At 34.5% G+C, this 17174-nt stretch overlaps 1 protein-coding gene and 1 long non-coding RNA gene across 4 annotated transcripts in view; one reads left to right on the forward strand and one right to left on the reverse strand.

Moving 5' to 3' along the window:
* Positions 1–17174, forward strand: part of LOC136855676 (uncharacterized) — a 223680-nt gene that overhangs the window by 103855 nt on the left and 102651 nt on the right. The gene's annotated exons all lie outside the window — the stretch shown is intronic.
* The window catches only part of LOC136855670 (myogenesis-regulating glycosidase-like), a 59699-nt gene continuing 49348 nt past the window's right edge, over positions 6824–17174 (reverse strand). For all 3 annotated transcript variants that reach the window (XM_067132933.1, XM_067132913.1, XM_067132924.1), the window contains 5 exons: positions 15787–16019; positions 12044–12201; positions 11586–11740; positions 9322–9478; positions 6824–7752 (listed from right to left, as the gene is read on the reverse strand). In XM_067132933.1, coding sequence (XP_066989034.1) covers positions 7553–7752; positions 9322–9478; positions 11586–11740; positions 12044–12201; positions 15787–16019 — 903 coding nt within the window. In that variant the 3' untranslated portion in view covers positions 6824–7552. The remainder of the gene's footprint in view (positions 7753–9321; positions 9479–11585; positions 11741–12043; positions 12202–15786; positions 16020–17174) is intronic.

Below are 17174 nucleotides of genomic sequence, written 5' to 3' on the forward strand. Positions count from 1 at the left end.
AAGAGGAAACTGGATTCTTTGACAAGCAAGCAAAGAGACCCACAAAACAAATAAACTGAAGTACAAGGATCTAAAGGTGGAACAGTTGCATTAAGAAAATAATAATCAGAGAAGTTCGACAGCAAGACTTAAGGAAGGAAGCGTAGTAGAGGTGCAGTAAAAGGCTAAACAAGTAGATGTAGGTAGGGGACCAAAGGAACGCTGCTAATACCCTTTAGTAATGCCTACAGAGCTCCACGTGAGGTGCACTGACGGTACTGTTCCCTTTGGGATTAAAAAGTTGGGAAATGATTTATTTACCCAGTTGTATTTGAAGTTTCCCGTTATTAGATTTCTAGCTTGTGGTATCAGGACGATTGTTTTATTAACTACGAACAATTTATGGTAAACGTTTTGTTATGGCAACAACAATAAGACAGAACTGAGAAGACCGCCCATACTGTTAAAAGTATTTGACATATTTTTCACTAACTCAGAACTAATCATGGACAACAGGCCTGATTTGATGAATTCCCATGATATGAAATTTGTTATTTTGTAATGGTTTTCATTACCATCTTTTGTTTTCAGGTTGTTTTAAATCATTTTAGTAAGGAAGCGCCCAAATCTAATCTTCCTAACCCAAACTAACACTGGGACACTGTAATCTGATGAGTTATATGAATACTAAGAAAGTAGACAATGTCCATTCGTAATATAATGAAATTACATGTTATGCTGTAAAGAAGTAAACAATCCCACTATAAGCAGTAAAAAGTGCTGTTATGAATCACGAGAATTTCTTTCTCACACCAGGACAATAACTTCCAACACTTGTCACACATTACCAAGGAACGAAGGATTCTCCTAGTTTACTCGGTCAAACAAAACCTTCAACTTGAGTGCATGACGACAGAACCTCTTTATCAGTTACGAAATTATCCCTGGGGGACACACGGATCACGTCACGTTAATAAGCGTCACGTACAGAAAAACTTACAAACTAATAGCCTTTAACTTCCCTGTCGACCTTGGCGCACAATGCACTTAGTTTAATGAGGTCTAATTATCCACTTGAACTAACTGACGTATTCTGTTACGTCATGTTGCTAATCTACAGAGGTCCCCTTAAGCCTTTTTTTTTATGATGCTCATCCAGTGGACGAGCATGTTGATACATAATAAATAAAGGATAATGAGTATATGAAAAGATAATAAATAATGAAAGAAAAACTGTTCCCTAATTAGAAGCTAGGAATGTGGCGTCATTATATCTGAGTGAAGCAAAATAACTAATGTCAATTTTTATTGTGCATTTATCTACGGGAGTGGCCAATAGCCCTTTTCTTCTTCAAATGAATGAATGAATGAATGAATGAATGAATGAATGAATGAATGAATGAATAAATAGATAAAGTAAGAAATAATGAATGAAAGCATCCCCAGAACATTAGAGGCCAAGACTGTAATGTCATTTTGGCTTCTTGGTAGAAGTTGGAGAAGTTGGTGATATCTGAAACTTAAAAAATTTCTTTATATCAGAAACTTACTACTTTGGTACTAAAAATCATTTTTCCTATAGAAGCAAGTCTTAGGTTTTCGAGCTGAATCTCTCTCTCTCTCTCTCTCTCTCTCTCTCTCTCTCTCTCTCTCTCTCTCTCTTCAAGCCCTTTGTTGGCCGAGTCGGTTGAGCTTCAGACTGTCACTCGATGGGCCGGAGTTCAATTCCCGCGGCCGGCTGATGAAGAGTTAGAGGAATTTATTTCTGGTGATAGAAATTCATTTCTCGCTATAATGTGGTTCGGATTCCACAATAAGCTGTAGGTCCCGTTGCTAAGTAACCAATTGGTTCTTAGCCACGTAAAATAGGTCTAATCCTTCGGGCCAGCCCTAGGAGAGATGTTAATCAGCTCAGTGGTCTGATAAAACTAAGGTATACTTAACTTTTAACTCTCTCCTTCAAGTAATTCAATCATTTTTTGGGGAGCATGAAAACTATTATTCCTATAAAAAAAATTTGGAACTTCCGTAACAACCAACAATAATAAAATTTAGCTGATCTCTACAATAGCAAACTGAAGTACATTAATCAGAAGAGAGAGAGAGAGAGAGAGAGAGAGAGAGAGATGAGAACTTAGACCCATACTGCTTTGAGATCACTTTGAGCTTTACAGAAACAAGTCATGCGACAGTTAAAATATTGAATTCAATTTAAAGATAAAAAATATTTTTGCTTTGATATCACTTTGTTGCTTTACTGTGTATTATTAAACAAGATATCATATATACAGTTAAAATATTGAATTCAATTTAAATTTTTTCTTTGATAAAAAAATATTTTTGCAACGTCGACTTGAATGGCGCGTCTGTGTCGTGGGATCGAGACGATATAACATTGGTGTTGCTTCTCTGATTGTACGGTGTATTAAACATTAAGATTACTATATACATATATATATATATATATATATATATATATATATATATATATATATATATATATATATATATATATATATATATATATATATATATATATATATATATATATATATATATATATATATATATTATATATATTACTCAGCTATGTCACTATGTGTGCGTGAACGACAGATGAAGTTTATATTGTACAGCAATTTTTTTAAGGATTGCATTACATTAATGGGAATTAGACTTAAGCGCTAATATTAAATGACAAAGCAATATTAATTTCCACCATTCCAAATGAAGTCCTCCTTTAGTTCACAATCATAGAAATTAATGAGGGTACGCATTAGAACTAGAAAGTTTTGGAGTTGCCCGTTAAGTGAGATTAACAAAATTGTTTTCTCATCTGTCCTGGCCACTATCAGGGACTTTTAGGACAGTAATTTTAACAATCTATCTACCGAAATGGACTACTGTAGTCCTTAAAAATTTTCTAAATTTTTGAATTACGAAGTGAATCTATATTTATTATGATGATGGATAATAGGCATTAATTTTTCTATGATGAGATAATGGTAACGTCAAAGTATGTTCGAAATATTACAGCAAAATTATTTCAATTTGACGAATCTAACAATTGCTTTCGCCAATCTATCAGCCATGGAAAATAGTTACAGGAGTCCCCCAAGTTTAAAGATTTTCCCGTTTTCTTCACTTCTCAACTTTTTCGTTTTCTTTTATTCCACTGCAAGAGTATTTAATGGTTAACTTACCTGTTTTTGCATTCTCTGACTAACAATTTCTGTTCCTGTTAATTCTTTTTGACGCTCTTGTTAATTGGAATCTGACGCTAACAAAGAGAATTGAACAGCAGAGTTGTAAAATAAAAAGCTCTTGTGTATTTGTTTTAGCCTATTGTTGAGATTTCCTTGAAGAGAACTGATAAAAAAGAAATTGCCATAATCGAGATATGGGATTTCATATTCACGGATGCCGTTTGGATTTGGTTTTCGTCGAACATTAACTATAGCTTTATCGATGGTATTGGCCAGCTGAAAACAACAGGACTGTCATTTCTTAAGATTTGACATAACTATTAATGTTGTCCAGGTACGCAACATTTAGTCTATTATTATTATTATTATTATTATTATTATTATTATTATTATTATTATTATTATTATTATTATTATTATTATTATTATTTAGAAAATGAACCCTATTCATATGGAACAAGCCCACGGGGGTCACTAACTTGAAATTCAAGCTTCCATCATTAGGAAGTAAGAGGAGGTAAAGGGAAATACAGAAAGAAGAGATCTCAATTAAAACAAAATTTATAAATTCATAAATAGATAAAAAAAAGTGTTAAAATGCAAGAACAGTATTAGGCTTGGGTACGACAGAAAATGTGGGTGATTCGGTAGAACTATTTTTCAGTCACGGGGTCGTGGTATTTCAGAGATGTTAGTTGCCTACCAACCCATTAAAATTCATCATCCTTCGTGAAATTCAGTCACCCTTGTCTTTCCAGAGCATTGTCTTCCGCAGTTCTCATACGGGTCGGGTAGGTCTAGTTCTTCCAACCCTTCCGGTGACTACAGGAGTGTTATAACGTCTCCATTTTGGGTATTATATATTATATCTAGTCACTGCTTTCGTTATAGCCTCTTACCTGCAGGAGAGGATAAGGTGATTGTTAACCTGGCACAGGGTATTTCATCTTCGTCGAAATCGCTATAATGTTGAAAAAGCTTCAAAGTATATAAGCCTATATAATGATAGAATAGAAACATTTGAGCATCGCAGCTAGATGCACAATAAGGATTCATATCCTACTACATGAGGTAGGAACTTACAGAATGGAAGTCTGTCATACAGGATTCCATCGTAAATATAAGATTAATTGATTACGCTTATGCATTACAATATTGCGCTATCATGATACAATACTTTTGAACTGAACATGTCCACGAACGAATTTCCCGCGTTTGTTACGTAAACATCTTGCACTGCGGCGTTATGTACCGTCTTGCTTTTACATGTGAAACATACATGACAAGGAGTCCAGCTGACAATGTCACAAGGGTTTTGTGAAGGACTTGTTCGAGCCGTTTCCCTCTCCCTTTCATCATTATTTCATCTACATACGGAGCCTGGAGCCTTCGGTGTCATTTGAATTTTTAATTTTGGTGAGCAAATAGTGTTCTTGCAGTGAAACCTATTTTAACTGAGATATCTTGGTGACTGGAAAAGTGAACGAAAAACAGTTCAAAATTTATATTCTATTATCTGTGATATAAGAATGTTCTTTACCTAATTTCTGTATTGCTATGGACAAACTTTGCTTACACTGAATTTTGTTTTAATAGGAACCCTTACTATAAATATGCATATTTCCAGTTTATCCCTCTAGATCAACACACTAAATTAAAATTTCTATTATTGATAATATCACAAGAATCTATAAATATAAAATGACACCTCTAATGGATTTTTTTTTTACATCGCTTAGGCTAAGTTTGAGTACCCTCTATATATTGCAAACTTTTGCAGAGCAAACGAAATTTGGCGCTATTGAGCAATCTTGCATTGAATGTTTTTCAGTTTTTTCTTTATTGAGATGCTACTTTTATTTTCTATATAAGTTTAGATACTTTATTTCAGTAAGAGAAGTTAACAGTAAGAGTTTTACTAAAATCCCATCTGACTCACCGTAAAAGCACAAATATTTCTGATGCGAAAGTAGGCCTAAGTTTCTTCAAAAGTCTTATCTCAGAGAGAGAGAGAGAGAGAGAGAGAGAGAGAGAGAGAGAGAGAGAGAGAGAGTCTATAAAGATTTCTTAAGTGATGGCAGAATTTATAAATCTGGTCACGGGGAGAGTCAGCTCTTTTGTACCGAGTTTGTAAAGAAAAGAGAAAATCCAGCCAAAACATTTTAGCTATTTTTTTTTCTTATATTGCATACTGATTTAGGATCTTCCACTTATCTGTCTCATCTTCCATTTCCTTCCAAACTTACAAAGTTGTTTTGCAAGAAGGATAATAAAGATGTTACGGAATGAAGTCATTATCAAGAGGGAGAAGTTGTAGTATTGTAGTGTCATTGTTACTCAATATAATGTCTGATGAATGAGGTAGAAAACTGTTTGGTGTTTTGTGGCTATGCTGATGAAGAAAGTAAGACTCATTGTTTTATTTTCTTATCTGGAAAGAGGATAGTGACGAGCGCAACTCAGCTTAGGTCTAGCTCAGACCTAAAAGCTAAAGTTTAAAGGTCTTCCGTGAGTAGCAGAGGCAAAGGAGAGGTCATTGTACAATGTGTGTATGTCCTAGAGACACATATGGAATGGAATATAGAATTCAGGCCAAAGGCCTAGCGCTGGGACCTATGAAGTCATTCAGCGCTGAAAGGGAAATAAAGAGTAAAAAGGTTTGAAAGGTGTAAGAGGAGGAAAACCTCGCATTTACATTAAGAAACAATGGCAAGGAGAGGGTGGATATCAAGATGGAAGAAAGAGAATATGAATGGAGGTACAGTAAAAGGAACAAAAGGGATTGCAGCTAGGGGCCGAAGGGACGCTGCAAAGAACCTTAAGTAACGCCTACAGCGCACCGCGTGAGGTGCACTGACGGCACTACCTCCCTTCGGGGTAGAGACACACACATGATGAGCAACCAAGCCCTTTTCCAGCCACGTGAGACTGGAAAGAAATCTTGACACGTGGAGTGACGCCAGTTTTGAAATCCTCACACTCAGTAAATTGCCCAAGCCTGTGAGTTTGACACCCTTCCATTTGGAGGCTCTGAAGTGACATTCGGGTGATGGTCTCCACAGATGTTGGAGAAATGCTTTTTACGAGCACTTTCGTTATATTTGCGTAGATCCGGTGAAAGTGACGGTTAAATTTACAAAAATTTTAGCTCAAGGTTAAAAAAAAAAAAAACTCTCCGTTATGAAATCAGAGAGAAGATGGATAGATTTCAGTTCAAGTAATATCAACAAACATAAGTGATTTTCAGCAACTTTTGGATCCTCGAGAAAAATGACCCATGTCCATTGCATTCCAGAATGCAGCTGCTGAAGAGGATTCTGTGATAAGATTGACTTTTCATTTACAAAACTGTTCAACTGCTTAGTGCTGCATTTGCTTAATACAACAATGAAACGTACACCTGATAAATGTCTATGCAGTTGTGGCAATTAATACATTATGGGATGAGTCTTAGGTCTGTTCTTGACCCTGAGACAGAGCTGATGACAAATAAAAATATAATTTTCAATAACCAGTGCTACCTTTTTATCCGCTACTGTGATAAAAAAACTTTGGCAAAAAACAAGTAAGCTTTGCTACCATTTTTTTAATGGCAAAAAAAACGCTTTGTTTGTGATAAAAAAACATTTCCAGCACCGTTTAAAAAACAAGTAAGCTTTGTTTCACGTGTATACATAAAATGGAATTTACATTTCCAGCACCGTTTAATGGCAAAAAACAAGTAAGCTTTGTTTCACGTGTATACATAAAATGGAATTTACATTTCCAGCACCGTTTAATGGCAAAAAAACAAGTAAGCTTTGTTTCACGTGTATACATAAAATGGAATATTTCCAGCAGCGTTTAATGGAACAATGCTTTGTTTCACGTGTATACATAAAATGGAATTTACATTTCCAGGTCAATCAATATACTGAAATTTCCATTGAACAATGGAGTACAAGAAAATAAAGGTCAATTTGCAAATTCAAGTACAAGAATTTTTCAAGCGTGCCGAGAAAACTAATGTATTTTAGAAGAAAAACTGATTAAAACCAACACGGGTAACTTTCTACAGCAAATTAATATTTTTCATGAAGCTCAAGATCTAATTGGGTTAAGTCCATAGTGCAATACTTACCGTTCTGGGACTGTACATTGCTTTATAATCTTAGTATACAAAGTATTTGCGTAACTCACTGCCCGGACAGATTTTGAAAGAAACATTTAGATTCATTACACTCTACTAAATAAACTGCAACACCGCTGGGTATTCCTGGTTAACAAAAAAAAAAAAAAAAGACATTCCATAATATTGAAGAGCATTGAATGAAAACTAACCTATACAGAGTCTTACAGGATATTCCCAACACACAAAAAGACCAGGATCAGAGTTCCTTCTCAGTATCTTTTGTGAAATAAATAATGCTATCCAAGGTGATGTCCTCTATGGAATAGATATGAGGTCCGCGGTAGTAATACCCGGTATCAGCTCGTTTCCAGTTTCCAGGAGGAATGACCACTGTGAGTGTCCTCGCGCCTTCGTGGACAATTGGGGTCACCAGAATCTTGTCCCCTAGTAAGAATTCTGTTAATGAGAAAGAGAAAAAACTTAAGAAACGGGAGACAAATGTGTTATAGAATAACTAACCAGCAGATGATATATCAGTTGGTTTATATTCATTTGCTTAGACAAGTTAAAATTGGAGCTTTAAATTTTCGAGAAAAGCATTGTTGACCGTTGTTCACCATTTAGAAGTTTTTTTGTTGCTTGAAGACCCCAACCCAAAGAGAGAGAGAGAGAGAGAGAGAGAGAGAGAGAGAGAGAGAGAGAGAGAGAGAGAGAGAGAGAGAGAGAGAGAGAGAGAGTACTTTGGAGGCAAGAAAACTTGTAAAAGACTTTACCGATGTGTTGAAAATGGTTCAGATGGCTTTTATGTTGGTGCCCATTCTTTGGACGAATAAATAATACAAACGCATTGTACCAGGTCTATTTCCCTGAGGTTTCAGAGAAACTTTTAGAAAGCTCTGAAGGACATTCGTTCGTCTGTCTCTGGGGCGCCCAAGACTTTCTGTTTTGTTCGTGGGGAGAAAATCTAATATTGCCTGTTTAGTTTCAGGCTCTTTCAAGTTTTTTGATGTTTTTTAAAGAATTATTATATCTCTGGAGAGTAAAAGGAGCTATGTAGGAAAAAGCAGGCTAAAGAACACCATAATCATAACATCTAAATATTTTACTTTACCATGGAAATAATTCGGGGTTGTATGTTTGATGTAACTAATGAAGTTTTCTGTTCATCGTTATATATATATATATATATATATATATATATATATATATATATATATATATATATATATATATATATATATATATATATATATATATATATATAATATATACATATATATATATGCAATATATACATATATATATGTATATATATAATGTATATATATACACACATGTATATATACACATATGCATATACATATATATATATATATATATATATATATATATATATATATATATATATATATATATCAGTCATGGCTACATTTTAACAAAAAGCTACAGGTAGATTTAACACTGAATGTGAGATAGGATAATTATGTTATACATTTGGAAAGCTAATGCTTTAGAGTTAAACTAAGAAAGGGAACCAGCTCTGATTGTTTTGGTACTTTCTTATCAGTTATTAATAAATTTACTAAAGACAGAGATGATTCTGACAGTATAGGCGCTCATAAATTGCAGGATTAAAGATCCAGGAATACATGAGTGTCTCAAGGGAGTATTTGTAACTTGACATTGGTAATCACAAGCGCACACATTTGGTTTAAACAATTGGTCTGCTTACAAGTTTATGTACTGAATGTTTGTTATTCATTATAAGATGCCAATTTTCTTTTTTACTGCTCAAGTTGAATGTGAAGGAATATTAGAACTATTTCATCTGTCTGATATCCTAAATTTTTTCTTATAATATTAAAAAGAGGCATTTCCGTAACGTAATCATCCAATTATACTCATACATTGTCCAGAGCTAGTAAGTAAACATAAAATTTTCTGAAATATCAGTCCCCCCCCCCCCAGAACTGCAATTGGGAATCAGGACTGAGAAAAACCTTCTACTTAGAAGCAAGAACTTACGCTGATCAGCAGTCAAGCAAATTTCCTCCTCTGGGCACAACCACCAAGTAGGACGTGCCATGGGAATTCCTTTCACAATTCCCTCCTCCGCTAATTGGATTAATGTTGAAGAAAACTGTTTGTGAAGGGCAGTTACCCTCTGGCACCGCTCTGTCATCTGGTGGGAAGAGGAAAAATAATGGTACTTGATGGAGCAGATTAGTCAAGAATATAAAATTCAGGCCAAAGGCCAAGCTTTGGGACCTATGTGGTCATTCAGCGCTGAAAGGGAAATTGAGAGTGAAAAGGAGTTGCACTATATGATCAAGTGTTAGGATATGGTGGAAAGCAAGATAGAAGAAAGAGATTGTGAACGGAGGGACAGTAAAAGGAATGAAAGGGGTTGCAACTAGAGGCCGAAGGAACGCTGCAAAGAACCTTCAGTAATGCCTGCAGTGCACCGCGAGAGGAGCACTGACGGCACTACCCCTGTATGGGGACCTGATGAAGTAATCCTTGTTAAGTCTAATGTACTTTGAGGTATAATATTGCTACTGCGTCTTCCTTTTGGTGTCTTCTCTATAAATGGCAGGAGGACTTGTGGAATGGCAAAGGGTAACAGAACGTTTAGTTTAAAAATATAAATAACATTATAAATATAAATTTTACTATCATGCAGTGTTAATGTGCAGTGTGGATATGCCAAAGGAGGCTTCCTTTTATCCAGTATATGTTATCTAGTTAATAATTGGCAGCAGCTGTATGTAAACAGGATGTAAACAACTGAACACAAAAGGACAAAACAACAAACTTCAACGAGATTTGCTTTTTTCTAACATCTGAAAGCTAACAACTTTTTTTCTTGTTCATGTGCGCACACACACACACATATATATATATATGTAAATATATATACTGTATATATATATATATATATATATATATATATATATATATATATATATATATATATATATATATATATATATATATATATATATATATATAATGCACACTTATTACATATATTATTTTTATATATATCATATATGCATATATGTGTATGAGTGCTTGCGTGCGCGCATGAACGGGACAAAAAAGTTGTTAGCTTTCAGATGTTACAAAAAAGCAAATCTCGTTGAAGTTTGTTGTTTTGTTCTTTTGTGTTTAGTTGTTTACTTTCGGTTTACATACTGCTGCTGCCAATTATTAACAAGAATAACATATACTGGATAAAAGGTAGCCTTCTTTTGCATATCCACAGTGCACATTAACGCTGCGTGTATTATATTATATAATATATTTATTTATATATATTATATACTATAAATAAAGACAAAATCCACGAAGGAAAAAGAAACAATGGAGAGCTGCGAGGCCTTTCGACTTGTCGTCGTATACTTAGCTAAGTAAAGGACGAAAAGTCGAAAGGCCTCGCAGCACTCCATTGTTTCTCTTTCCTTCGTCGATTTTGTCTTTATTTAAATATTCATCACGTTCCATATTTTCGTGATTCAGTTATACATATTATACAATATATCTATATTTATATATATTATATAATATATGTATTTATACATATATGTTATATTATATATATGTAAATATATATAAAATATATATATATATATATATATATATATATATATATATATATATATATATATATATATATATATGTGTGTGTGTGTGTGTGTGTGTGTGTGTGCGTGTGTGTGTTTATTTCTTAACATCTTAATAATACCTTAATTTCCACGTCATGGTAAAGGCATATAAAAACTGCTGGTACAGATCTCGATTGTTTGTATGAAATTTTAATATTCTAACAAGTTAAATCTCAGTCTCGTATTATTGCCTTTGAATGTTTATATTTGAATATGGAGAATGAACATTACTTTTGCGTACTCAAAAAAAGTTCTCTCCATATACTTCTACTTTTGGTTTATACACAGAAATAGTTCAGACTGGAGACAGAATCTCGTGATGAGTTAAAAGGCATAAAAGACGTAAGAGTCCCATCTGCTTCCATCTCGAAACCACGAATTTCTATCAAGGTGAAGTCTGCATCGCAAACAACTTCTCTCCCCAATTTGCAAGCTTTCCTTTGGGAAATCCTCATGCCTAACTCCACATACGACCACAACTAAAATGGTTTTCAGAATGCAGGGTCCACTCAAGGAGTAAAAGTCCACTTGCCATAAGGACCAGCCTGATCCAAAAGAAAAACCGTACAATAATTTTACCACTGAATCAACATTAAAGCATTATATTTTTCTTTCTCGTACCTTATCACCGTAGCGCCATGGCAATATGGAAAATTGTATTGCAGGCATAAAAGTGTTCGCCTGAGCCCATCTTAGGAAAAGTTCCTCACTCGGCTCCTGATCGTAGGAATTTCCTCCTACCATATCTGGTAAGACGTATGGGTAACCCAGAAGACCTGTTGGTTCAAGTTTATGTATATACTGTTAATGACAAATATGATATCCATTTCCTATATAATTCGAATATTATGCACTGCTATTTTAAATGCATGACCTCGTATAGGAAAGCCATGATAATACAAATTGCTTGAAGTAACAGAATCCATAAAACTTGGTAACAATTGATTAAATTTCATAACAATTTCTTCTTGGTTTATTTTGAGATAAACTGTGCGAATGAAATACGCGAACATTGCGCAAACATAAGCTGAAAATCTTCAAACTATTTGATTCGATATAGATAAGAATTTTATTCTCACCAAAATGGAGAAGAGACGGGACGAGAGTCCTTAGTCCATTGTCCTCACCCCAAGTGGAGTCCTTGTCAAGCATCCTGACGAAGCCTAGGTGCCCCTGGGTGCCTTTTCCCACACGCACCTCAATCATCCCGCCAAACCTGGCTACGGCTTCGACGAACCTGAGAAGAGAGGAAGTGATTCCGGATGATTTTTTTTTGACGTGAATAGAGAACCGTGCCTTCGATTGTGTCACACACACAGGCACACATACACCCATACACCCGCATGCAATATAAATATATATGAACTCATATGAATATATATATATATATATATATATATATATATATATATATATATATATATATATATATATATATATATATATATATATATATATATATAAGGAGTCAATCCATATTAATAATCATCAATAAGCGGGTAGAGGTCACACACAGAGATACAAGCTGTCTTTATTCCAACGTTTCGTAATTATCCATTTAATTACATCATCAGGGCTCTTAAAATGAAACATAAAATTCCTTGTAAAATTGTAAAAACTGAAAATTAAGAATTTAAACAACTTGTTCCTTCCTTAAACACTCATACGTCCTCCTCCCCTCTGTATTTGTCTTGACTTGTGTTGTTTCCATTTATGCTGACGTTTAGTTTAACGCTGTCACTCCTCTAGGTCGGTCGTTTAACCTTTTGTTTTGTTACTCTGTTCGCTGTTATTTTCATTTTTAGTTTATTGAATTTCTGTTACTTTTCATTTTAATGTAAAGATTTCCTAAATTGTGTTCATTCCCTTAATCTTAATGTTGTATATACTTCTTAAAATTGGTAAGAACAATTTTTACCATTTTAAATTCTTAATTTTTAGTTTTTACAATTTTAATTTTATGTTTCATTTTAACAGCCCTGATGATAATGAAATGGATAATTACGAAACGTTGGAATAAAGACATCTTGTACATGTGTGTGTGTCCTCTACCCTTACTGATGATTACATATATATATATATATATATATATATATATATATATATATATATATATATATATATATATATATATATATATATATATATATATATATATATATATATATATATATATACATATATATATACACACACACACACACACACAAACACACACACACATATATATATATATATATATATATATATATATATATATATATTTACACACTATAAAATTAGTCTCTTATACCGGATATATATAAGTATTCTTAATAGCCACAGTGCCCTCTTGGTGTCTGAACTTCCTGGCACGAAAGGAGATAGCTTCTTCGTTGATATGCACAGTCCTTATTTCTTGGATGGGCCTTTTACTACTTTGTTATTGCTCTTCCTTGCTTATTTTCATCCTACAAGTTATTTCCTTGTTTTTCCTCAGGCGTTGACTTGAATAGGACAGCTAGATTACCTGTTCTGGTTTGTATCTAACTGGTGAAAATGGGTAATACACATTTCATCATGGCTGGTAGTTGCTAATATTTCAGTCATTGCAACATGGCGATATTATAACGACAAAACCTGTCCATTATCAAGTTTAATAACACTTTTACAAAATACACGAAAACCTCCTTCCTTTACAAAAGAAATGGCCCTTTGCAAATATCCGTAATGATCATCTTTCCACGGAATATGAGGTAATTAGCATTAACCCATCTTCTCAATCCTTAATGCTTTCAAACAACGTCTCAAGTCCCTGATCTTCCCAAGTCCACCCCGATAGGAAACGGAGGAGAGTGGGCGAAAGGAGACGAAAGGATTCTTTTGACCTGTTTTGTCAACAGAAATCAGAAGTTGGATAGTTTCCAGGAGAAAGCTTAGAGTGAATCAGTTTCGAAAGACGCAGCTTCACTTCACCCAACCCCGAGAAGTTCCAGTGGATTAGTCGTTTCTTCTCTATGTCACTTAGAACACATCGCCGATTTTGTGATCATTAAGAAACGCCCAAAGTGGGATCAAGTCGCCCTTAAAAAAAAAAAAATGCGCCGAAGTTTTCTGTGCAGCCGCTACAGCGTATAATCAAGGCCACCGAAAATAGATCTATCTTTCGGTGGTCTCGGCATCATGCTGTATGATCCGAGACCCATGAAACTTTAACCACGCCCGGTGGTGGCCTATCCTATATCGTTGCCAGAAGCACGATTATGGCTAACTTGACCTTAAATAAAACCAAAACTACTGAGGCTAGAGGGCTGCAATTTGGTATGTTTAACGATTGGAGGGTGGATGATCAACATACCAATTTGCAGCCCTCTAGCCTCAGTTTTTAAGATCTGAGGGCGGACAGAAAAAGTGCGGACAGAATAAAGTGCGGACGGGCAGACAAAGCCGGCACAATAGTTTTCTTTTACAGAAAACTAAAAATAGAACAAAGATATTCTTTTCCTTAAAATTTTCATATCTTTTGATCCTTTGACAAGGGCACTGTATTAACACATTTTCTTTCAACTATGTTTCAAGGTTTTAAGGTCGCTCTTGAGCGGCAGAGGCAAGGGTCGAGCATTTGCACTTGCTCAAAGTGTCCTAAAAACCGAATATATACACAAACGATCAGAGCTCAAGCCCTCTCTCCACCCGGGCTAAGACCAGGGAGAAGCAGGCAGAGGCTGCTGAAATGCAAAGCGGAAGAACACTATAGGGAGTCATATATATTTACTGGCGTTGTATGGCTACTTTTAAACTAACTTCTCTAAGGCGGCATTGAGCGGTACTATTTGTACAATGCTATCATAAGAAGTACAGGATTTGAAGGACCAAATTACTTTTTAATAAAGGAATATATATAATATATATATATATATATATATATATATATATATATATATATATATATATATATATATATATATATATATATATGTAGGGGAAACTGTGTAGTGCTCTAATTTTGAAATTTTCGCTTTTGTCAGCGCTAGGACCTTTCTCTTAGGCTTGAAGGAGAGTTTGGGTTGTGACGAGTTTCCTGAACAGAATCTTAAACGTCAAGATATCCATAACAAAATTTAAAGTCTTTCTTATTGCTCCCATATGATGGGGCTTTCAATCCAGACGTCCCTGACCAATCTCTCTTTGTGGTGTAAAACTCACTAAATAGCCAGGGCATGATGCCTGCACAGTCAATCTGTGTTTTGAAGCGTTTTAGAAGAGTAGGGTGAGGAAAGCCACCAAGTTAAAGTGGGGGGGTCGTACAGAGAGGTGTACAGTAGGGTGGGGATGGATGTACGAGCAACTCCGGCTGTGTCATGGACGCTATGGGGACATGAGATTCTCCGTCTTCTCTGTTGACAGAAAATAAAAACAGCTTTAAATGCACTGCTGATTTATTTCTCTCTCCCAAAGTATGAACACTTGTCAATTATTGCCTATTATTAACGTAGGAGAGAAGAGAATTAGACGGAAAACTGAAAAGACACTATATAAAATTCATTCGAATGATGCAGCCGTCCTATTTAACAGAATAATTTCGATATTAATAATTACATCAAAGTCTGGTATTTTGGAAATCATTTCCAACTTACAGGCACCCCCATATTTATATGACTGTCCTATACGACAGTCACATGAGTATGTGTTCATACTTTGGCAGAGGGAAACAAATCAGCAGTGCATTGGGGTCGAGGGAAGTAGGAAAATTTCCAACTGCAGCGTTACGCACAGGGCACACTGTAATCAGCAACCATCAAAACCCCACTAAGAGACGAAATTAAATGCCTATAATCCTTACAGTCTGGAGAAGGCATCGGGCCAAGCACGTTTGTCAACGTTTCTGAGTACGTAGGACTTAGGCATCCAAGACGTTTCCCCAGCATCAAACTTGAAGGAATCAACTCCTGTCGATTTCTGAAGGACCTTCAGTCTGTGAGTCCACCAGCGGACGGCTTCAGGGCTGCTGAAATCGACGAGACCTGCGCTGGAACCCTGCCACCAGGAGGTTAATTGCGTCTCACCCGTTTCGTCCTGGAATGGCAGTATGCAAATAGCTTATTTTTTTGTTAACATTGCTGTGCAAAACAGTTAAGTCTTCTTGCGTAAATTCTATTGTTTTATTTTCACCTGTGCCATTATGGGAACTTCTAGAAATGACAAACTATAACGTCCGTTTTGTCCTGAAATTTCAGTATGCAAAGTTACTGCCTAATATAGTTTAATTTTTTATTATTACTGCTATGCTAAACAATTAAGTCTTCTTGCGTAAAATCTGTTGTTTTATTCTTACCTGTGCTATTATTGGAACGCCTAGAAATGACAAGCTATAACGTACGTTTCGTCCTGAAATGCCAGTACGCAAATTTACTGCCTAATATAGTTTAAAGTTTTTGTTATTACTGCTATGCAAAACAGTTAAGTTTCTTAGGTAAAATCTATTGTTTTGATTTTCGCCTGTGCCATTAGGGAAGCGTCTAGAAATGACAGACTATAACGTTTATATATTCTGCTCATCCCAATATCAAATAAGGAAAATTTGATATAAATGAACAAACGATGTACACGCAAGGGAACACTCGAGATCGAAGGCGAGCGTGGCTGATCATTTTCTTATACGTGGTAACAGAATCATTGTTTTATTCTATACGCATACAAATAGTAATTTTACACTCTTTTGTATTTTCTGGTGAAAGCTGGAAAACTTATGTTTATGTACAGTATGTATATATACAGTATATATATATATATATATATATATATATATATATATATATATATATATATTAAACGGAAAACTGAAAAGACTCAATATAAAATTCATTCGAATGATGCAGCTATCTTTTTAATACAATAATTTTGAAATCAATAATTACATCAAAGTCTTGTATTCTGGAAATAATTTCTAACTTACAGGCACCACCATATTTATATATATATATATATATATATATATATATATATATATATATATATATATATATATATATATATATATATATATATATATATATATATATATTTCAGAACTTGTAAAAAGTTTTTGACAAAATAAATAATAAATAAAACTTCATTAGAACAGGGAAACTAGACACATCAAGCTTTCTCATCCTTTTAACAGATTTCCTCATTCACGTATAGTTACAAAACTAAAAGTATTTTAAATTGCACCACGACTTTATGGAAACC

Source organism: Macrobrachium rosenbergii, chromosome 3 (assembly GCF_040412425.1).
Source record: "Macrobrachium rosenbergii isolate ZJJX-2024 chromosome 3, ASM4041242v1, whole genome shotgun sequence".
Lineage (NCBI taxonomy): Eukaryota > Metazoa > Arthropoda > Malacostraca > Decapoda > Palaemonidae > Macrobrachium > Macrobrachium rosenbergii.